The sequence below is a fragment of the Melanostigma gelatinosum genome (assembly GCF_949748355.1).
Source record: "Melanostigma gelatinosum genome assembly, chromosome: 23".
Classification (NCBI taxonomy): domain Eukaryota; kingdom Metazoa; phylum Chordata; class Actinopteri; order Perciformes; family Zoarcidae; genus Melanostigma; species Melanostigma gelatinosum.
The window spans coordinates 3244490-3266227 of record NC_136656.1 but is presented as its reverse complement, the minus strand read 5'-3'; the positions used below and the strand labels follow the sequence as shown (position 1 = coordinate 3266227).

At 42.4% G+C, this 21738-nt stretch overlaps 3 protein-coding genes across 6 annotated transcripts; 1 reads left to right on the top strand and 2 right to left on the bottom strand.

The window, feature by feature from the left end:
- The first annotated feature begins 1143 nt into the window (after window positions 1-1143).
- On the top strand, window positions 1144-9541 carry LOC306796421 (E3 ubiquitin-protein ligase TRIM21). Of its 3 annotated transcripts, none has more exons than XM_079295324.1 (15): window positions 1144-1227; window positions 3180-3321; window positions 4192-4435; window positions 4682-4881; window positions 5065-5169; window positions 5374-5469; window positions 6029-6262; window positions 6342-6489; window positions 6684-6731; window positions 6972-6998; window positions 7084-7148; window positions 7483-7593; window positions 8253-8371; window positions 9128-9224; window positions 9311-9541. In XM_079295324.1, exons 2-15 carry the CDS (start codon window positions 3181-3183, stop codon window positions 9461-9463), a joined length of 1788 nt encoding a protein of 595 aa, XP_079151450.1. In that variant the 5' UTR covers window positions 1144-1227; window position 3180; the 3' UTR covers window positions 9464-9541. The 3 variants fall into 3 exon arrangements, 2 of the variants coding, with proteins under 2 accessions (XP_079151450.1, XP_079151449.1); XR_013773053.1 differs by lacking the exon at window positions 1144-1227 and adding an exon at window positions 1303-1431 and having other exon boundaries at window positions 9128-9310; window positions 9394-9515; XM_079295323.1 differs by lacking the exon at window positions 1144-1227 and adding an exon at window positions 1303-1431.
- Window positions 9542-9821: 280 nt separating this feature from the next.
- LOC306796300 (N-acylneuraminate cytidylyltransferase-like) lies at window positions 9822-15240 on the bottom strand. 2 transcript variants are annotated; one of them, XM_079295159.1, is made up of 9 exons: window positions 14980-15240; window positions 14240-14382; window positions 13919-14074; window positions 12943-13079; window positions 12625-12719; window positions 11867-12038; window positions 11607-11772; window positions 10493-10715; window positions 9822-10056 (listed from the first exon to the last, which is right to left on the bottom strand). In XM_079295159.1, the coding sequence occupies exons 1-8, from the start codon at window positions 15201-15203 to the stop codon at window positions 10501-10503; spliced, it is 1308 nt and encodes a 435-aa protein (XP_079151285.1). In that variant the 5' UTR covers window positions 15204-15240; the 3' UTR covers window positions 9822-10056; window positions 10493-10500. The 2 variants fall into 2 exon arrangements, with proteins under 2 accessions (XP_079151285.1, XP_079151284.1); XM_079295158.1 differs by having other exon boundaries at window positions 9822-10715.
- Window positions 15241-16772: 1532 nt separating this feature from the next.
- Window positions 16773-21398, bottom strand: LOC306796276 (N-acylneuraminate cytidylyltransferase-like). The gene is made up of 8 exons (XM_079295128.1): window positions 21106-21398; window positions 20378-20520; window positions 20057-20212; window positions 19003-19139; window positions 18474-18568; window positions 18018-18189; window positions 17758-17923; window positions 16773-17285 (listed from the first exon to the last, which is right to left on the bottom strand). The coding sequence occupies exons 1-8, from the start codon at window positions 21327-21329 to the stop codon at window positions 17071-17073; spliced, it is 1308 nt and encodes a 435-aa protein (XP_079151254.1). The 5' UTR covers window positions 21330-21398; the 3' UTR covers window positions 16773-17070.
- Between the last annotated feature and the right edge of the window lie 340 nt (window positions 21399-21738).

The following is a 21738-nucleotide window of genomic DNA, read 5'->3' as shown; positions in this document are numbered from 1 at the left end:
AGGTGAAGCTCAGCTCATTGTGTTACTGTTTTGGTTCACTTTCACTGCTCTCCTTTGTGCCCAAAGCTTGCAGCTGTTTTCAGATAGATTGTTGTAAAAACCCACTGTACACTACCTGCTCAGCAGCAAACAGACAGACACAGTGACTGGTGAACAAAGTGGAGCATTTAGCAGTTAAAAAGACAGACATTTCCCTCAAGGGTTGGTGGTGACCTAAAAGAGAGTGAATTTTGGACTTGCATTCAACAGGTCGGACATAAACAGAACCCCAAATGAATGCTAATGTTGCTCCATAACAGCTGGATGTGTGACTAATCCATTGACTCACTAAGTTGTTTTTGCCCCCAACTGACCAAAAACAACCGAAACATTTATTGCAAGTTTAACTGTACAGCCTCCATTTACTAATTCACAAAACTTCATGTACCATTCGATAACATCTTGATGTCATCTGAGACACTAGAGAAAACATTCCTGTCATCTGCCGATGTGTGTCAGTCAATCGTGTGATAAGTATACAGTCTTCACGCCGCAGCTGTGGTGCAACTGCTCTTTCTGTGAAACAACATAGAAGCGTCAGTGCAGAATGTACAAAAGGAAAAGCACTGATGGTACTGCTGATTAATAGTCACAGTGAAGGAAATGTACCTGAAGTTAAATCTTCTATGTGAGGCACATCATCACACAGATTGAAACGGATGGTTTCTACAAGTGATAGAAATATATATACTTAAAAAAGCAGTGCAGTGAAGTGTAATTATCAGGTACTTGTTCTTGAGTATTTACTTTTATGCGAATGTATACTAGCATATGTTGTGCTACGTTTCAGAGATAAATATTGTAGTATTTACTCAAATAGATTTAATTGGTTTTAGTTACGTTGCAGATTAAGATTTTGCATAAAAAAACAATGATCTCCCAACTCACCAAATATGCTTGGGAAGTCATCTGATTGGGCGAAATAAGGTTGAGGGCAGAAACTTGTACCAATAACCGGTCCTGCCACATTTACCTGCCAAACATAGTGTGGCATCACAAGGGGACAGGAGACGCTTTATGTTTATTCATGGACTTTTTTGTTTGAGGTGTGATTTTGGAGTTAAAGGAACTGCCAGTGGGATGGACCAATAAAACCTTTATTTTTGTTGATACGGTCTGATTGTGCCTGTTTTACGCTCTCTTTTGCACTGCCCCACCCTAGGGACAGCCCGTGACACTACAATACAGGTGAATGGGCGTGGTGTTGCTTTCCTTTCCCTCACACACACACACCTTTTTATTTGTCACAGTGTGAGAAGGAATCTCACTTTGTAAGTGACGTTGTGAGCGATCAAGATACGACCTGTAAAGATCAAGAAACAACGGCCACGGGAAAAAGAGTTTCTGGAGTGTTTTGGATCCATTTTGAAATCAGACAGACCAGCAGGAAAGGTAGCAACGTTTACTCTTTGATTTCACGTTTAATGCTTATAGCTCAAGAAACAGCGTTTATTCACAAGGGACGGAAACCGATCTGATTCTCTTGGAAAAAGAATATAAATTTCCCGTAGAATCTTTTGGAGAAAGGTGGGAAACCACAAAGTCAAGAGTGTGAGAGATTAAACAGTGAGAGAAAGTGTTGTTTTTAGAACACCGTTCAAAGTAAGAGTCTGTACCAACATACTGTGTTTACACATGTACTTCAGTCAAATAATTTGTTCTTGAATCGAATAACCTCTTGGCTGTAATTTTTGCTTGTAGTCAGTTGGCGGGAATGTACTGACGTTTATGTTGTGCGTGGTGTCGTCTTTTAACAGCGGGTTGCTTTTTCTTTGTGACGTGTTTGCTGCAAACCAACTTCCTTAAAGGTCATGAAGCGCAAAGCTACAAGTTGCGATGATACAGAAGGGCTTCGAGGCAAGGTGGTTTGGGAATGTGCCATGTGGTTTTCCTCTATCACGAGGAAACTTTTGTTAAGTACCGCAGAAGTCATGTTTGAGGCTGGTTTGTGTTAAAGTCAGTCATGTTAATCTAAGACCGACATTTTGACGTCAAAATAGCTTATAACACACTTTTATGGTTATTTAATCACCCCTATTGCGTATGGATTGTTCCATCTTTGTGAATGCAGCCTGCTTTTGTGCTTTTTGAAAAATGAACTCCAGATGTGTTCACTCCAGTATGGCGTACTTTTTGTAGGTGCCACATGATGGTAGAGGAAGAGAGGAGGACGGTTTTATCTGTATTGTTTCAGCCGTCACTGAGAATGAACCCAGCCACTAACCGAGCATCTGGGCCGCTACTACTCAGCACCGTGGAAATAATCCAACAGAATGATCCAGCGGGCTTAAACCAGATGGATAAAACAACCCCGCATCATTGTCTGCTTTTACAATTAATTATTACTCCAACATAGGTATTTAAAATGTGTCTCCTCATATGATTAAACTTAAAATAAAATGCTTCCAGTACAAAAGAAAAGTGTCACTGGAACATTAATTAAAAGGAGTATGTGAGTGTTTTTATCTACTGAATGTGAAGAAGCAGGGCAGAATCTTGCCCCACTTCATTCCTAAAGTCTTTTGACCGTCCTAATCTGATTTATGACGCAGGTGATTTGTGTTTGTGGTGCATAATGTCTCCATTTATCTCTCAGAATTGAAGCTTTCCCTCTGCCTTCCTTTTAATGTAAAACACACATTTCTCTACGTTTTAACATTGCTTTGATTGCATTGCTTGTTCCACATTACAATAGATAAACTGCTTGTTATGTAACCGTTTCCACCTAAAGGATCAAACAGCTGTCACGTTACCAAAACTGCCGGACAAACAGATTGTCTGTGCAAGCCTTACCAGTAGTGTGGCACAAAGTGTGACGCTCGTCCAGAGGTTAATGCTTGAGGGAAGTTTCGCTGCAATGCTCCCCCCTTGTTACCTCCATGTTCGAACAAACGGCAGCAAAAGTGTCCTTAGATGCCCTTCCAATGGAGAAAAGGTGATGAAGTGCCGAGGAACTTAGTCTTCAGCTTCTTAAGGCCAACAGCAGGGGATGACGGTAACAAGGGGAAGCCATATTTAAAACTCTATCAAAGATTGTTTCTTCAAAGGGCCTTTCTGAAAACCCAACTTGCTTTTGTTCTGACTTCTGTCTGACTGGTCTGCATTGATTCGACTGTGTATTACTCTCCCGCTGTCCGCAGGATGTCCTTATGTGGAAGCTTTCTGTCAGACGAGCAGTTCCTGTGCTCGATCTGCCTCGATGTCTTCACCAACCCTTCGTCCACGCCGTGCGGACACAGCTTCTGCATGGCCTGCATCAGCAGATACTGGGACGGCTCTAAGGTCCGTGAGTGTGTGACACATGGAAGTCATTTAAGATATGTATGAAGGTTATATTTATTTATCTTCCATCTGTCCTTCTGTCTTCCTCACCCATTGTGTTCCTTACTTTCATTCCTCCGTCTGAGTTTGTACCTTCTTCTTCTTCCTCCCTTCTTTTGTTTCGTCCGTTGTCGTTCTTGTGTGCGTTGTCTTTGTGTTTTCCTCTCCTCTCATCCATCCATCCATCCATCCATCCATCCATCCATCCATCCATCCATCCATCCATCCATCCATCCATCCATCCATCCATCCATCCATCCATCCATCCATCCATCCATCCATCCATCCATCCATCCATCCATCCATCCATCCATCCATCCATCCATCCATCCATCCATCCATCCATCCATCCATCCATCCATCCATCCATCCATCCATCCATCCATCCATCCATCCATCCATCCATCCATCCATCCATCCATCCATCCATCCATCCATCCATCCATCCATCCATCCATCCATCCATCCATCCATCCATCCATCCATCCATCCATCCATCCATCCATCCATCCATCCATCCATCCATCCATCCATCCATCCATCCATCCATCCATCCATCCATCCATCCATCCATCCATCCATCCATCCATCCATCCATCCATCCATCCATCCATCCATCCATCCATCCATCCATCCATCCATCCATCCATCCATCCATCCATCCATCCATCCATCCATCCATCCATCCATCCATCCATCCATCCATCCATCCATCCATCCATCCATCCATCCATCCATCCATCCATCCATCCATCCATCCATCCATCCATCCATCCATCCATCCATCCATCCATCCATCCATCCATCCATCCATCCATCCATCCATCCCAGGTTTGCCAGTGTCCTCTGTGTAAGAAGACCTTCCAGAAGCGACCAGAGCTCCAGATCAACAGGACGCTGCGAGAGATTACCGATCAGTTCAGATCCATGACAGCAGGGGGGAAAGACAAGAGAGGGGGAAGAGGAGGAGGAGGAGGAGGAGGAGGCATACCTGATGATTTCATTGACGAATTGAAGAAGAAGCTGCCTCGACCTCCACTGCAACTATCACCGACGATGCCCTGTGAGACCCAAGGTAAGACAGGTGAATTAGGTGTTAGCCTACAAGGGTTTTAGTTCATTTTAGATATGAATCAGTCAGTGTTGCTCTCCTGGTCTCCATGGTAACATAGCTCTGACAGCTTGAGGGAGTTGCCCCGGGGGCTGACCGACCAACATTGCAAAATAAATAGTTAAAGTATTCAGGAAGGTCAGTAAAATAAAAAAGGTACACAGCTTCCTTGATTTTATCTCTTAATTCCTGTATCTTCTACCATGGAAGGTGTGTCCATCCTGACGCCGCCATGCACAACCTCGCTGGCTTCTTCGGTACCAAACGACAGTTCGAGCGCCCTGACGAACCCCTCCGGACCTCCTCCTCCGCTGCCCCCTTACTCCACAGGCCGGAGAAGGTTCACCGTGAGTGGGGCTGCAACGAGCTCGAGGCTCCCCGTCTGTGAGATCCACCACAGAGGAATAGTGGTACAGTACCTTTACCTACATTATGAACCACCTGTCATTCCACCTGTCATTGATTTTCAGGCTTTCAAAGAAAGTCAATCGTGCTTATCGAGGAACAAGAAGAGAGGTCGAAAACATGCAGCGGTTGATGTTTTCATGACAGATTTAAGGTTTGATGTTGCAACACTCTGTCACTGATTTCAGATTTACTGTAGGACTGATGGAGTATGTATCTGTCCTCAATGCGAGACCGAGGACCATCACGATCACGACACTGTGACTCTGAAAGCCGAGTGGATGGAAACCAAGGTGGGAAAACCAGGATGACGTTTGCAGTGAATAACACAGACTTTTGGACGTTTACTACTTTAGTGTCTTGATATTTTCTTCCTAATTTAATTCAATCAAATCCCAGATGTCTGTTTGTACTGTGCGGTTACTAAAAGTGAATCCACATCGCACACCTGTTTTTATTAACTCTGCTTGCTAAATGTATTTTCTGTGTGTGTGCAGGACCAGCTGAGTGCGTCGGAGCAGGAGGTGCAGGGGATGATCAGACGGAGAATCAGGAAGATCGAGGAGATCAAACTGTCAGCGACTGAGCTGGAGGTGAAACAAAGACATTCCTGTCGATACCCGAGCTGTGTGGCAAAACCTGTAAATCCTCCTGTCATCACTTTATCAGCTTTGACTTGTTTTTTTTGCTAAAGTTTCAGGGTTTCATCCCACCTGTTCTGTGTTTATGTAAAGATTTAAGTGTATTTCTAACTTTTCATGGTTTTACCTGAAGTTTTGGAGCTCCGGCCAAATTCACGATGTTTTACGTAAATTACGTTTACATTTGTCAGCTTCCTAATCCCTTTATTTGAGAGATTTTGTGGGCTCTATGCAGATTAATTTTTGCATTCACAACATTTGGGTATCTAAATGTTGTCTCTAGGTTTAATTGCTTTTTAAACTTTGGTCTTGAAATATTGTTTCAAATTCTATCCATCCTATTTCAACCCGTATAATCGCATGGTTCTTTCATTAAGTGTATAGTTTAGTCTCAACGTTGTACTGTACTTGTTTTTACCCTGTGTGTGAAACACCTTGAGATTTCAGGGTGTTCCCGATCGTTTGAAGCCTAACAAAGGTGTTTGAAATCACAGACTCGTTTTCTCCTCAGTTGGCGGTGGAGCGACAGACGGCGGGCAGCGTTTGCCTGTTTTCTGAGCTGGTGTCGGCCATCGAGCGCTCCCAGGCAGAGCTGATGGAGGTGATGGAGATGAGCCGGAGAGCGGCCACGCACCAGGCCGACGCCGTGGTACGACGGCTGGAGCTGGAGGTTGAAGAACTGCGGCGGCGGGAAAGCGCCCTCGCCGAGCTCGCCCAATCAGATGACTACATGCATTGTGTCAAGGTTGGCGAGGATCTAATGAGGATATACTGACTCATAGCAAACCTCTGTGGGTGATTTGAAATGCTTTTGTTTGTTCCAGACGTTCCCCATCCTCTCCAGTCCTCCACCTGCCAAAGACTGGTCTGAGGTGTCGGTGAACTCTGACCTGGGAACAGGGACCATCTACAGGTCGCTGGCAGCTGTGGTGGAGAGGTTCCAGGAAGAGCTGTTGATAATCGCAGAGACAGGTGGGATGAATGCAGAACACAAGGCGTGACTCCAAAGATAAAAAAGCAATGAAGATAGTCAGGTTTTACTCTGAAGCATTGAATCTGTGGAAACGTTGAGAAGCCGGTCAGTATTACAGAGTCAAAAGAAATGGAAATACTGCTTTCTGGTGGTGGAGTTCAGTAAGTTCAGCTCCTTAATTGTTCCTCTCCAGGTTTTCCTGCCTCGGTACTGGAGCCCAGTCCGGTCCGATATCAGCCCAGTGAGTGTCCACCCCCGCTCCACCTTAAATAGGTTCAACATGAAGGCTTATACAGTACACAAACCAGTGGATGATATTGGTCATCCACCTTAAAGTTTTTCAAATACAAACCACTCTGTCCATCCTACCTTAAGAAGTTAAACATACACAGTATTGTCCACCTTAAACAGGCTAATCATATGAATCTATACAGCGCATTGTACGTTTATTTGAACTACATTTTGTCCTGTTTTTCTGCAGGGATGAGGAGGGTTGAGGAGTATGCAGGTACAAAGCAGCATCGTGGACACGTCTCGCAGACACGATTACATAAATGAAGTTTATTCACAGTTTTCTTCTTCCTTCAACACAGTGGACGTGACGCTGGACGGCCACACTGCTCATGCCAGACTGATTCTGTCGGAGGACTTGAAGAGTGTGAGACGCCTGTTAAACAGTTACATTATAGGCCAACGAACGATCAAGAGCATTGCATTCATGAATTTCAATCCTGCAATCACAAACCCACAAGAAATGTCTTTACAATCTTGAAAATGTGTCTAAATCTGACTAAAATCTTGGTATCTTATTGATTTTTGGTTGTCTAAATGATCTATTCAGTTGCCTTTTTTCCATGTTTGCTAAAATCACTTAGACTTATATTACAAGAATAATTAGTTAAAAAATGATATAGAAAACAGGCGTCTTCTGTACCAGTAATTCTGTCGTGCCTATGAAGTTGGGCATTGATAAAGTTTCTGTGTTCCTGCAGGTGAGGTGTGGAGATCGACACCAGCCGCTTCCAGACAACCCAGAGAGGTTTGACAGAGTCGTCTGTGTGATCGGGAGGGAGGCCATCTCCTCTGGGAGACACTACTGGGAGGTGAGAGCATTATTGGGTGCAGAAAGCCTCCCCGTGTGGCTGCTAGCAAACATAAACACAGAAATGCTCATTATTTGCAGTTGTGTTTCTGCTGAAAGGCAGAGATGATGTGGATTTAAGGGGAGACACTGCAGGTGAACAGGGTCAAAATGGAACCAATGGATACCACCGTGTCATTTCTCCACTTGATTTCTTATATAATTCTTATTTTCTGGAATTTTCTGTTTAAATATGTAAGCTAGGTGTTTTCTAATGCTAACATTTGGTGAATTTAGGAGAAATCTACAGATGTTAAATGTGTATTTTGGATGTTTTCTTTCCACCAGTCTGAAAGAGGACATGTCATGGAAGCCAAATAGACTAAAATCTAAAACTTGTGTATAAAGAAAGAAAACAATGTTTTTGCTTGTCGTATCTCCCCCCCCCCCCCCCCCCCATCCGTCAAAAATGTTACGATTAGGAGAAAGCAGTTTTGTCAAGCGAACACAATGTCAGACAGCTGTGATGTGATGATAGAAGTAATTATTGGATCACATAAAAATGAGTTTGTTATGTTGCGATCACAAAATAACAATTTTGCAGTCAAATATTTACACCCATGTCCTGCCAGCCTTTTATATCTCTGTGTTTGGTATTAATGTCCTCCTTCCTGTGATCAGGTGGAGGTGGGCGGGAAGACGGACTGGGATCTTGGAGTAGCCAGACAATCAATCAACAGGAAGGGGAAGATTGAAGTTACCCCGAGCAACGGATACTGGTTCCTCAGTCTGAGAGACAGGTGGGTCTTGTCAGTCACCAGTTTATTACCAACAACTCCACTCTCATCAGCCTTGTTTCCAGCAAAAGAAAACCCTCACTGTGCACTACCTGTCCAGCACCAAACGGTAAATAGACAAAGTAGATAGCTGGTGAACATAGTACAGCATTTAGCAGCTAAAGAGCCACATATTTCCCTCAGACGTTGGTGGAATCATGACTCCAAATGAATGCTAATCTTGTTCCGTAACTGCTGGATGTGTAATTAAGCAACTATTTGCTCACACGTTAGCGATAACCTCCGTATCAGGCGGCAAACTCCGGGTCTGAAGAGTGGAGCCAGTGTTTAAGTGCGATGAACCTGCGTTCTCTCTAATGGCAATCAGGGGGTTGGAAACGGTTCCGTTGTATAGAAGTGAGAACCCGCAGTCCAAAAAACCAGCAGGTGACTTCACAGTGCCGACGTCCACTTCTTGGATCCAACCTATGATCTGTGTCACTGTGGAGGTTTCTTCTGCTGCCCTCAAGTGGCCAAAAGGTTAACTAATGCAGCTTTAATCTTCCCAGCATCCTTCAGTTTATCTTCATTCAAAATAAATACATCTTGGAATAAAATCCATGAGAATATTGTAGAAAGATCGATATAGATACGATAATGGTGAATAATAAGGCAGTGGGTTAGAGAAAATGGTTTTAACACTCTACTTTCTCCTGCTTTTCCTTTCATTTCATTGTCTTTTTCCTCGCCTTTGCTTTGCTGGTGATCGACTATCCTCAGGAAGAAGTACGCCTTTCGCAGTGAACCCTCCACAGACGTCCATCTGAACCTCCGACCACAGAGGATTGGGATATTTGTGGACTTTGAGAAAGGACAGGTGCAGAAAGAGAAACGCATTTAACGTTGACGCATTCTGTCTTCTGCCAAGTGAAGTGTTTTAATACTGTCCTCTCGGCTCTGCAGGTGTCTTTCTACAATGTTGATGTTAAAATTCACATCTACACTTTCAATGACACTTTCAGTGAATGCATCTTCCCGTTCTTCAGCCCCTGTACCAACAAATCTGGGAAGAACGACGGGCCGCTAATTATCACTCCGGTAAACTGGACAGAGTGACAGAACAACACCTGGAATTCAGAGTTTCTGCTTTTTGCTTTTAGTTGCGCCGCAAAACTGTTCACATTTTTTGGATATACTCTTAAATGTTCTCTTGTTGTCCGACTGTGAAGTCAGGTGAGACGTTTGTATTTGAATTGATTTGCTTATCATGTATTAAAAACAATGGTATTATTCTTGCAGTGACTGTTCATTATTTCTATATTCAGCTTCAGAGGAAACTGACGGATATTTTTGACATTTTAAAGCTTAAACTGTTCATTGATTCATGAAAAACAATTGAAAACCCAGTTGAAGTAAGTCACATTTTCCTGGAGTATTTGCCCAATAAGATACGAGATTAATAATATAGATAGACTCATATTCATGGATTACTTTATTGAATTTGTACAACCGCTAAAAAGAAAAATGTTCAGTAGTACATGCAGCAGAAAGAAAAGGTTAAATTTCCTGTAACGGTGAGGTTAAAGTTTACTTCAGACTCCCACTACCCTCGGGAGGCGAAACCCTGCTGCACTAAATTATCAGTGGCCTGGACGAGGGGCCAATCTAACAATTAACAAGTCCCTCTCACCAACTATTGCTTTCAGGGCCTGTGGGGGAAAAAGGCCAAGATTTAATGTCAACATATAGAAAGAGCACAGAAAACGCGATATATATATAAGAACATTGAACTTCATATTTTGGTATCTATACTCTATAACAACTGTATCTCTAATAAATCTTTACAATAATAATATAGTTTCATAACGTCATATCTTAAAATATTATGGGGAACTAATTTGGTAGATTTACAAAAAAAAGAAAAAAAGCTTGTACCTGTAAGAACTCAAGTTCCAGGTACAATCTGTAAAAGGTTTGGATAACTTCAGATTCTGTCATAATATTCGCAGTACGACCAACAATCCTTAATTTTCGTAAAACTTCTGAAGAGCATGCACATTAATCTCACTTTTAGGAGCAGAGAAGAGAGACTTGATTAGTTATGTGTGCCTGAACTACACCCTGAGGCCTTTTCTGTCGACTCACATTCAGAATTAAAAGTTGTTGCGGTCGATGCGCTGCTGCTCCATCTGCGACTTTTCTTTTTCTTTTTGCAGGAGAATGTGCTCCGCAAACTCCCTCACGGCTCCCATTCCCCCGGCACTGTGGCAGGTGTACTTTGCAGCGTTGATGACGACCACCGGAGCGTCTCCGGGCACTGCACTTAAACCCGCCAGGTTCAGACAGCTGATATCCTGTGTGTCGCAACCTGAGAGGAGGCGAGACGGAGAAATAAACATCACACGTGACCATAAAGACCGATTATGAATTCAGGCTTGTTGCATGAGGATCAAAATAAATCCACACCACGAGGTGGCACTGGTTTATATTTGCAATCCAAGAAATTAAGCTTTCTGCTGAAATATTTTTGGATTACTAAACCATTTTTAGCGATGACGATGTATTAGAGAGCCGGAGGTTAGGGGTAATATTCAGAGCACTTAAGTAATGAAGATATGAAAATAAACTTGGATATTATCTGAGATTAAAATGGTAAATATACCGTACATGAAAAAACCTGCTAATTTGGAAGACTATAAAGTCACAAATTTAGCATGAAAACTTTCTAATTTGGAAGATTATAAAGTCACTCATTTACCATAAAAACGTGCCAATTTGGAAGTTTATAAAGTTACAAATGTACAATATTATGAAGTCGTACATTTACAAAAAAATCTCAGATATTCTTTCAGATTAAAGTGGCAAATTTACGAGAAAACTAAAACAAAATCTGAGTGGTAACTCCAGACGTCTGCATTTCGTTGCTCCAAAAATAGTGTCATCATAGTATGGATAACCTCTGAGCGAGAGGAAGTTGTTTTTCTCAGAATATTACCCCGCTTCCCCGGCCCCGTAATTATTTTTGTTTTACCTTCAATGGCCCTGTCGCTTTTAGCAGACTTGCAGAAGATAAAAAAATAAACCGGTATCTTGTGAAAGAGCTTTTCTGACTTTGGTGTGTGTGCGGATTAAATGAACAATATACGACAATAATCTCAATGGTTGGGAGTGAGTTTTGATGAACTGATTAATCTCGACATGGTTTGTCATGGATAGAGCGCAACACTACATTCTTTAAGAATACTTAAAAAGGCTTTACCCATGTACGCCACATCCTTCCAACCCAGCTTCCTCTGCTCCACCATCGGCCTCAGATCATCCAGGGGCTCCTGTCCCACCGAGACCACCTTGCAGCCCGTCCTCTCGGCTAGTTTGTCAGCCAACGACTGGGTCACGGAGTCCAGCTGGGACGTCAACAACACAACCTGGTGGAGCCAAGACAGAAGGTAGTGTGACAGGTCGCTACCAGAGACAGAAGCCAACTCACTGGTGCTTTTTAGAGTTCAGACTAGTTCCAACCTCCAGTGCTTCTTTCTGCAGCATGCGGATGCCCGTGGTGTCTCTGGTATTAATAGACACCATCTCCTCTCCGGACTTGTACAGGAAGATCTTTCCTTCCGTTAAACATCCGGAAACCTTGCAGAACATCAGACGAACCACCTCTGGCGTGGTCCGACCGAAGTAGCCATACCTGAAGAAAGAAGCACGGATTGGACAAAGAGTGGGAAGAGAAACGATGGACTCAGGTCTGACTTTTCGCTGAGAGACGAGATAGCAAGTATACCTTGTAAAATATATGCAAGAGCATAAATTAGCAAACAAAAAATGAGGGACTGTATGAAGATAACTGGGGTGTGGAGTACGGTCATCCCCGGAGTTCAGTTTCAGTTGTCATTTTTTATTTGATTTTGTTTTACATAATAAATCTCACAACTGAAAGCTGAAATTCAAAATAAATCTTGAAAGTCTATCTCCTGCTCTCTCTGAAAAACAAAGACAATCTTTGCTTCAGCAAAACAAAAAATGACAATACTTTTCCTGATCCTCCCTCCACCACGAATCATTTCCTGCACAGTAAAGACGCTGTGTGCATTTGTTTTTTTTTATAGTTTCTATAATTTGTGAGTCGCGCTTAAGAGGGTAGTTATTTAGAGAGTTGAATTCTCAAAGAGGCAGACCATCAACTTGTCAAAAGACAAAAATCACAAAAAAAAAACAACCCAAACATTGATGGCCGACATCATCGTCCGATCTCCCAACCCTAAAGTGCGTCTCACCGGAGAACCCTCTGTTCCGCCACAGGCCAGTCGATGTCCACATCGATGTCCACGCTGAACTCTGGCAGCATCTCGTAGTACGCTACCTTGCCGCCCTGGAGAGACCGAAGCAGAAAAATACAACATAAACCCGTTCAAGCAAAAACACAACAAAGTTGTATTAAATCAAATTTTGGACACAGCCTCACGGAAGAGATATTTGACAATTTTTCATTTTACAACCAAAACAGAATTCGTTAAAGCAAGTCATAGTCGGGAAATAGCTTAGACGTGTATTACTGGTATTAAATCCTCGTCAACATCGGTCACGTCAGTTACCTGCAGAAGTCCCTCATTCACTAAGGAGTCTCTCACGGTGAAGTAAAACGAGCCGTTCTCACACAGCTCTCCATGCCAGTCCTGACGGCGTGGACGGCGGGCCGGGTCCAGATTGAACGCCTTGGTAACCTCCCCAGCTAGAAGGGAGGCAGGGTAAGGGTTAAAAAAGGTTAGTTCGACAATACATGGGGAAGTTAATGTGTTATGTTGCAGCGATGTCAGAACTCGTAGAATACGATGAGTTTAAATTTTCACTTGTGTCGACAGATGTTAACATAAATACAATGACAGCTGCAAAAATTGTAATCCAACATTTACTTATATATATATATATATATATTTTTTTTTTTTTAACTTCTTCTTCCCTTTCCAGTACAACCACAACTTCTCGAATCGTCCACTTCAACGTCGCTGGTTTTTTGGGTTTTACTGATTAGGAGTGACCTTTTCATGTATTCAACCATTCAAGCCGACTACATTGTATTCATAGCTTTGTTTTCTACTGATGTGTGTCGACGCTCCTGCGTCTACAATTTTAGTTTAGAAGTATGACGGTGAATCCAACAAGCAAAACTTGAATAACAAGTTGGTCACGTGCCACATATGAATGACATGAAACTCCCTTCCACCACAATGACAAGAATGTTTGTGGAGGTGCTGCTTCCAAAACACTGTCACTGTGAATAAAGAAAGAAATAACACACTTTGACCCCTAAAGCATCCCCTGCTTTATGGTCTGTGTGACTCTAAATGGAGCATAATGTACTAAATGAACATCATGCTGTATTGAAGACTTGAAACTAGAGATTGAGACATAAACTCATGTTTACAATGTTTACTGAGGTAATAAATCAAGAGAGAAGTAGAGTCATCTTCTCACAGACTTCTACACAATCAGACTTCTTTTTGCAACCACAGGAGTTTGCAGATGAAATGTAGTGCTGTTGAAGAAATGTGGATCTTTTCGTTGGCTTACATCCTTTCTTGACCTCCTGCCAGCGGAACTGGTGTCTCCTGACCACGGAGAAGACGGAATCAAAGCCCTGCTGCGTGATCATCTTCAGGGCCTCCGTCAAATGGAATGGGTGGAGACACGGGGAGGTAGCCTGGATGTTGCACACCACATCTATCTCTGAAAAACAAATTCACGTGCGCTATAATCACACAGCTGCTTTGTGTCAGCTCTGAGGGACCTTGTCGCTGTTCGTGGTGGTATTACTACACCGCCCGGGCCTGGTGTGACACATCAGGTTGTACGCCTACATCCTGGCACACATCCTGGTGTTGGGGGACATACCTGGGTTGAGCCTCATAAACTCTTGAATGGTTTCCAGGGACGAGGAAGAGTCTTTGGAGACTTCAAGGCTCCTGCGCTGCACCTGGGCGCCCCAGGATTTTGCCACCTGCTCGATCTGGTCATGGTCAGTCGAAACCCAAACACTGAGGAAATGAAAGTGTGCCATCATTGTAATAATCTCTTCATATGCGTTTACTTCAACACGTATTATCTGTCTAACTCGTGTTTTCCTTCTAATCTTTAATCTTTTTCTTCTACAGATTAATTTAAGACGTGAAGGAAAATAAAAGGTTTAACGCAAACTATTTTCTTGTAAAGTTTATCATTTAAGATGCAACAGTTAGTGTAGGTCGCTTCAATGAGGACATTATAAAATAAAGTGGAGAAGGAAAACAACATGAATCTATCTCAAATAATCATTCGGTTCATGAAATGTCAAACAAAGGTGAAAATTACTCCATCATCAACCTTAAATCCTCGTTAAATAAAAAGCTTATTTTGTCCAAATAACATTCCATAACAAAAAAATTAAATCACAATGACATAAAGCAGAAAAAAACAATTGGTAAACAGATTAGCTGAACAAATATGGAGTAGTTTGTGTACTAAGGATAATCTTAATGAGGCCATAATGCAAAGTGAATCAGGGCCATGTGAGAACAAATAAATACGCATATAAGTCATGTGCAGTGTTTAAAGTACATTGTGTCAATATCATATCCTGCAATAAGTGTATCTACCTGTCGAACATGTCGGAGTCCACAGCAGCCCTGAGCACCCACCCGAGGAGCGGGATCCCGGCTAACATTTTGATGTTTTTTAGGGGGATCCCTTTGCTTCCTCCCCTCGCCAGAACCAAGGCAGCTACGTGTCGCTTCCCGTCCGCTCTCGGGTGCTTGCGTTCAGATAGCGGTCCGTTCTGCTCGCCGTTTTCACCCGCAGGGCACCTTTTCCTGGAAGCCATTACGTCTCAAGTTCGCTGGGACATGAACGTTACATCAACCAGGCAAACCGGAAAGAGAAGTTCCAGTGTTTCGCCACGTCAAGAACACATAGCTGTCCTCGTGAATGCCCAACTGCTTTTTTTATTTCTATATCAAAACAATTTATTTTGATGTATTTAATATTGTTAGATAATATATATACCAGTCGTTGGAGCCTGTTTATGGGTTACGTGTGTACTAAACGTAAAAATAAAAAAAACATGTGACACAAACTCGTATAAATTTGGTAAGAAAACTAAGAAGGCATCATTGTTTCTATTTTTAAAATGGCTGAAAGTTCTCAAACATTCTCTGAAAACATAAAAAGGCCGATGAAGAAACTTTATTAGAAATAAACTTTTTGCTGGAAATGGAAACTTAAAACAAGCCTCCGTAGAATAATTAGATACGTTTTACCCTTGTAATAAAAAACGAAACAATTGGGCGTTCACGAGGTTCTAGTTCTAGTAACTACGACAACCACAGAAGCATTGGGCTGAAAGTCTGGACTTCTTCTTCTGGTCTTTAATTGTGGTTGCTACTTAGGAGCTCACTACCGCCACCTATTCCCCGGAGAGAAGCCATTGTAATTTTATTATTATTTTATTCATACACTTTATTTATTATTTTACTAATACTCACTGTTTATTCTACGAACAGTTAGTATTGTTGTAAATTTCCAACACAATAAATATAAATATAATTCAATAAAGTCGTTTATTGTGCTTCATATTAATTGCATAATTATTCAACTATTAGCTAACTAATAGTCTCCTGTATGCTTCAGTTATGTTGTTGTGCTATATCAAAAATATCACAAGTATTATTATTTGTGGTAGTATTGTTGTTGTTAATACATTAATAGAAATAACAATAATAATAACAAGAATAACAATACTACTACTGCTATATTAATAGCTAAACTGCAGTTTTGTAAAATACATTTGTGGGTTTTGGAATACTATCTTAATAGACTTTTCTTCTTCTTTGTTCTGGTGTTTTTTTTAAAAGTTATATAGAAAAACCTGTTTTGACTGAAGGAGACGAGGGTGTGGCGAGAAAGAGTCTCTTTTTCCACCTGTGTATGGATGAATACAAATAGAGGATTAAACAATGATTTAACTAATTGATTATTGCAGACTGGCTTTCTCTCTCTCTCTCGCTTACAGATCTTTCTAAGCAAATAAAACACATCCAAAACCTGTTTTAAAACACAAGAAAAGCCGGTTAAAGACGATGAGATAATAGTATAGAAGCAGAAGTTGTAAAACGTCTAAAGAGCATGCATAACAATCTCACTTTGTGAAGCCAAGAAGAGAGCAAGACTTGATGTGGAAACAGGGTTAATTATTTGACTTCTAACTCTAAAATCAGAGTTGTATCTCAGATACTGAAATGTTATTATGTGCATGTTTGATTAGTTATATGTGCCTGTAGTGACTTTAACAATATCCATTTTTACATATTAAAGTCACGGTGGGGGCGAACGGGTTAACTTGTTCGGACGCGGGTTCCACAAACATTTCAATGTCCAATGCGCTGTCTTTCTTTAGATCCGTTGATCCTTTTATTTAAATACATATTGTCACCGTAACAGAATACAGGATACCTTACTTTGACACGATAACGCGCCCAAAAACTGTGAGCTTCCTATCCACACACACACACCTGGTCCTCATTACCAGGCACTTACATATATGCACATTTCAATTAATGTGCCCCCCACTGTTCAATGTCAGAACTGCATGCGTTACCCTCAAAGACAAAATAAAACAACAAAACTACATGATGGCTCCGACAGTGCCTGAACTACACCCTGAGGCCTTTTCTGTTGACTCACATTCAGAATTAAAAGTTGTTGCGGTCGATGCGCTGCTGCTCCATCTGCGACTTTGCTTTTTCTTTTTGCAGGAGAATGTGCTCCGCAAACTCCCTCACGGCTCCCATTCCCCCGGCACTGTGGCAGGTGTACTTTGCAGCGTTGATGACGCGGACCGGAGCGTCTCCGGGCACTGCACTTAAACCCGCCAGGTTCAGACAGCTGATATCCTGTGTGTCGCAACCTGAGAGGAGGCGAGACGGAGAAATAAACATCACACGTGACCATAAAGACCGGTTATGAATTCAGGCTTGTTGCATGAGGATCAAAATAAATCCACACCACGAGGTGGCACTGGTTTGCAATCCAAGAAATTAAGCTTTCTGCTGAAATATTTTTGGATTGTTAAACCATTTTTAGCTACGGCGATGTATTAGAGAGCCGGAGGTTAGGGGTAATATTCAGAGCACTTAAGTAATGAAGATATGAAAATAAAGCTGGATATTATCTGAGATTAAAGTGGTAAATGTGCAGGAAAGAACATGGCAATTTGTGTGATTATAAAGTCACAAATGTACAACATTATGAAGTCATGAATTTACAAAACAAGCTGAGATATTCTTTGAGATTGAAGTGGCAATTAAGCTATCTCGACATGGTTTGTCATGGATAGAGCGCAACACTACATTCTTTAAGAATACTTAAAAAGGCTTTACCCATGTACGCCACATCCTTCCAACCCAGCTTCCTCTGCTCCACCATCGGCCTCAGATCATCCAGGGGCTCCTGTCCCACCGAGATCACCTTGCAGCCCGTCCTCTCGGCTAGTTTGTCAGCCAACGACTGGGTCACGGAGTCCAGCTGGGAGGTCAACAACACAACCTGGTGGAGCCAAGACAGAAGGTAGTGTGACAGGTCGCTACCAGAGACAGAAGCCAACTCACTGGTGCTTTTTAGAGTTCAGACTAGTTCCAACCTCCAGTGCTTCTTTCTGCAGCATGCGGATGCCCGTGGTGTCTCTGGTATTAATAGACACCATCTCCTCTCCGGACCTGGACAGGAAGATCCTTCCCTCCGTTAAACATCCGGAAACATTGCAGAACATCAGACGAACCACCTCTGGCGTGGTCCGACCGAAGTAGCCATACCTGAAGAAAGAAGCACGGATTGGACAAAGAGTGGGAAGAGAAACGATGGCCTCAGGTCTGACTTTTCGCTGAGAGACGAGATAGCAAGTATACCTTGTAAAATATGTGCATGACTGTATGAAGATAACTGGGGTGTGAAATTACAATATCCGTCCCCTTTTCCTGATCCTCCCTCCACCACTAATCCTTTTCTGTACAGGAAAGATGCTGTGTGCAACGTTTATTTACAAAGAACACCGCAAACATTGATGGCCAATATCATCGTCCAGTCTGCTAACCCTCACCGGAGAACCCTCTGTTCCGCCACAGGCCAGTCGATGTCCACATCGATGTCCACGCTGAACTCTGGCAGCATCTCGTAGTACGCTACCTTGCCGCCCTGGAGAGACCGAAGCAGAAACGTGCAACATTAAACCGTATTAACTCAAATTGTGGAAGAAGGTAAGTTACAGCGTTTTCGCACAGCCTCACGGAAGAGATATTTGACACTTTTTCATTTTATTATCGAAGCAGATTTCGTTAAAGCAAGTCATGTGGCGTTTTCAAAGTCATTCCATTGAAGATGCGTAATACGTGATTGGGAGCATTCTGTTTGCCGCTCAACGGCTCCCAGCATGGCGACGCCTGAAACCGGCGGCTCACAGCTAACAATGCTAACAGCACTGTGAGCTAATTAATGCTCTCAATGTCACATAATGCTCCTTTAAACCGAGACGGATTCTACATTCCTAGCAGGTAACCAGTTTTTACCATTGTTATATTTGGACCTGTATTACTGGTATTAAATCCAACATTGGTTACATGGTCAGTTACCTGCACAAGTGCCATGTTCACCATGGCCTCTTTGAGGTAGATGTAAAACGAGCCGTTCTCACACAGCTCTCCATGCCAGTCCTGACGGCGTGGGCGGCGGGCCGGGTCCAGATTGAACGCCTTGGTAACCTCCCCAGCTAGAAGGGAGGCAGGGTAAGGGTTAAAAAAGGTTAGTTCGACAATACATGGGGAAGTTAATGTGTTATGTTGCAGCGATGTGAGAACTCGTAGAATACGATGAGCTTAAATTTTCACTTGTGTCGACAGATGTTAACATAAATACAATGACAGCTGCAAAAAGTGTGATCCAACATTTACTTATATATATATATATATATATATATATATATATATATATATATATATATATATATATATATATATATTTTTTTTTTTAACTTCTTCTTCCCTTTCCAGTACAACCACAACTTCTCGGATCGTTCACTTCAACGTCTCTGGTTTTTTGGGTTTTACTGATTAGGCGTGACCTTTTTATGTATTCAACCACTCAAGCCGACTACATTGTATTCATAGCTTTGTTTTCTACTGATGTGTGTCGACGCACCTGTGTCTACAATTTTCTTTTAGAAGTATGGCGGTGAATCCAACATGCAAAACTTGAATAACAAGTTGGTCACGTGCCACATATGAATAACATGCCCAGGGTCAACGGGTTGCTCCGTGACATGAAACTCCCTTCCACCACAATGACAAGAATGTTTGTGGAGGTGCTGCTTACAAAACACTTTCACTGTGAATAAAGAAAGAAATAACACACTTTGACCCCTGAAGCATCCCCTGCTTTATGGTCTGTGTGACTCTAAATGGACCATAATGTAATAAATGAACATCATGCTGTATTGAAGAAGACTTGAAACTAGAGATTGAGACCATAAACTCATGTTTACAATGTTTACTGAGGGAATAAATCAAGAGAGAAGTAGAGTCATCTTCTCACAGACTTCTACACAATCAGACTTCTTTTTGCAACCACAGGAGTTTGCAGATGAAATGTAGTGCTGTTGAAGAAATGTGGATCTTTTCGTTGGCTTACATCCTTTCTTGACCTCCTGCCAGCGGAACTGGTGTCTCCTGACCACGGAGAAGACGGAATCAAAGCCCTGCTGCGTGATCATCTTCAGGGCCTCCGTCAAATGGAACGGGTGGAGACACGGGGAGGTAGCCTGGATGTGGCACACCACATCTATCTCTGAAAAACAAATTCACGTGCGCTATAATCACACAGCTGCTTTGTGTCAGCTCTGAGGGACCTTGTCGCTGTTCGTGGTGGTATTACTACACCGCCCGGGCCTGGTGTTACACAACAGGTTGTACGCCTACATCTCGGCACACATCCTGGTGTTGGGGGACATACCTGGGTTGAGCCTCATAAATTCTTGAATGGTTTCCAGGGACGAGGAAGAGTCTTTGGAGACTTCAAGGCTCCTGCGCTGCACCTGGGCGCCCCAGGATTTTGCCACCTGCTCGATCTGGTCATGGTCAGTCGAAACCCAAACACTGAGGAAATGAAAGTGTGCCATCATTGTAGGTCACCTTTAATGAGGCCATTGTAAATAAAGTGTAAACATTTGAAACATTCTCAACATTTGAAAGTTGAAATGGTGTCTGCAGCTGAAAGTATGAAGAAGTTGAAGGATTTGAAAGTTGAAGAAGTTTAAGAGGATTTGTAAATATTCTCCATAGAGATCCCATTCAAAAAAAAGTTGCTAAAAGCTTAATAATTCAAAAAGTTTAAAGGTTAGAAATAGAAAAAGTCATAGCAGAGATGAGCTGCAGGAGCTGAACATTTTGATAGTTGAACGGTTTCTGTAGCTTAAAAAATGAAGAAGAAGAAGCGTTGCGAGGAAACGGGGGACGGAAGAAATAGTGGAATAAAGAAACAGGATAACAATAGTTGGTTAACAGCATTCCAACTATTATCAAGCTGGATATTCCGTTTGAGTACGTTAATCATTTCAGTGTAAATTACCTCTTTATGACGATATCCCAAAATGTTTGAAAAAAAGATGTATCTTCCTCTATACAGATCACATGTTGTAAATTAAAAAAATGTATATCATATCCTGCAATAAGTGTATCTACCTGTCGAACATGTCGGAGTCCACAGCAGCCCTGAGCACCCACCCGAGGAGCGGGATCCCGGCTAACATTTTGATGTTTTTTAGGGGGATCCCTTTGCTTCCTCCCCTCGCCAGAACCAAGGCAGCTACGTGTCGCTTCCCGTCCGCTCTCGGGTGCTTGCGTTCAGATAGCGGTCCGTTCTGCTCGCCGTTTTCACCGGTTGGGCATCTTTTCCTGGAAGCCATAACGTCTCAAGTTGGCTTAAAATAATGTCCGCGGAGCGCTACTCACAGAAGGTAGTAGAGCCGCGCTGACACGGTGAGTCAGTGAAACGGTCTATGTACATACAGCATATATTATGTGAAGCAGGTTAATCCGGAAGAGAAATTCGCAAAATGTAACGCCTCCAAGAGATAAGGTGCTAAAACACTTTGCTGAATCCACGTCAGTTTCTGATGACGGTGGATCAGCTGATCACAGCTGGATCAGCTGTCAGTTGGTTTTAACAGCTGGAGAGACTTTTGAGAAGTTTGTGTCTGTTCACATGATCACTGTACTTAATAATAGTAACTAATAATTAATAAAGACACACAGTAATCACCACTATGTGGTTTCTCTCTGCAGTCTGTTAACACACTGTGTCCTGTGTTCTGT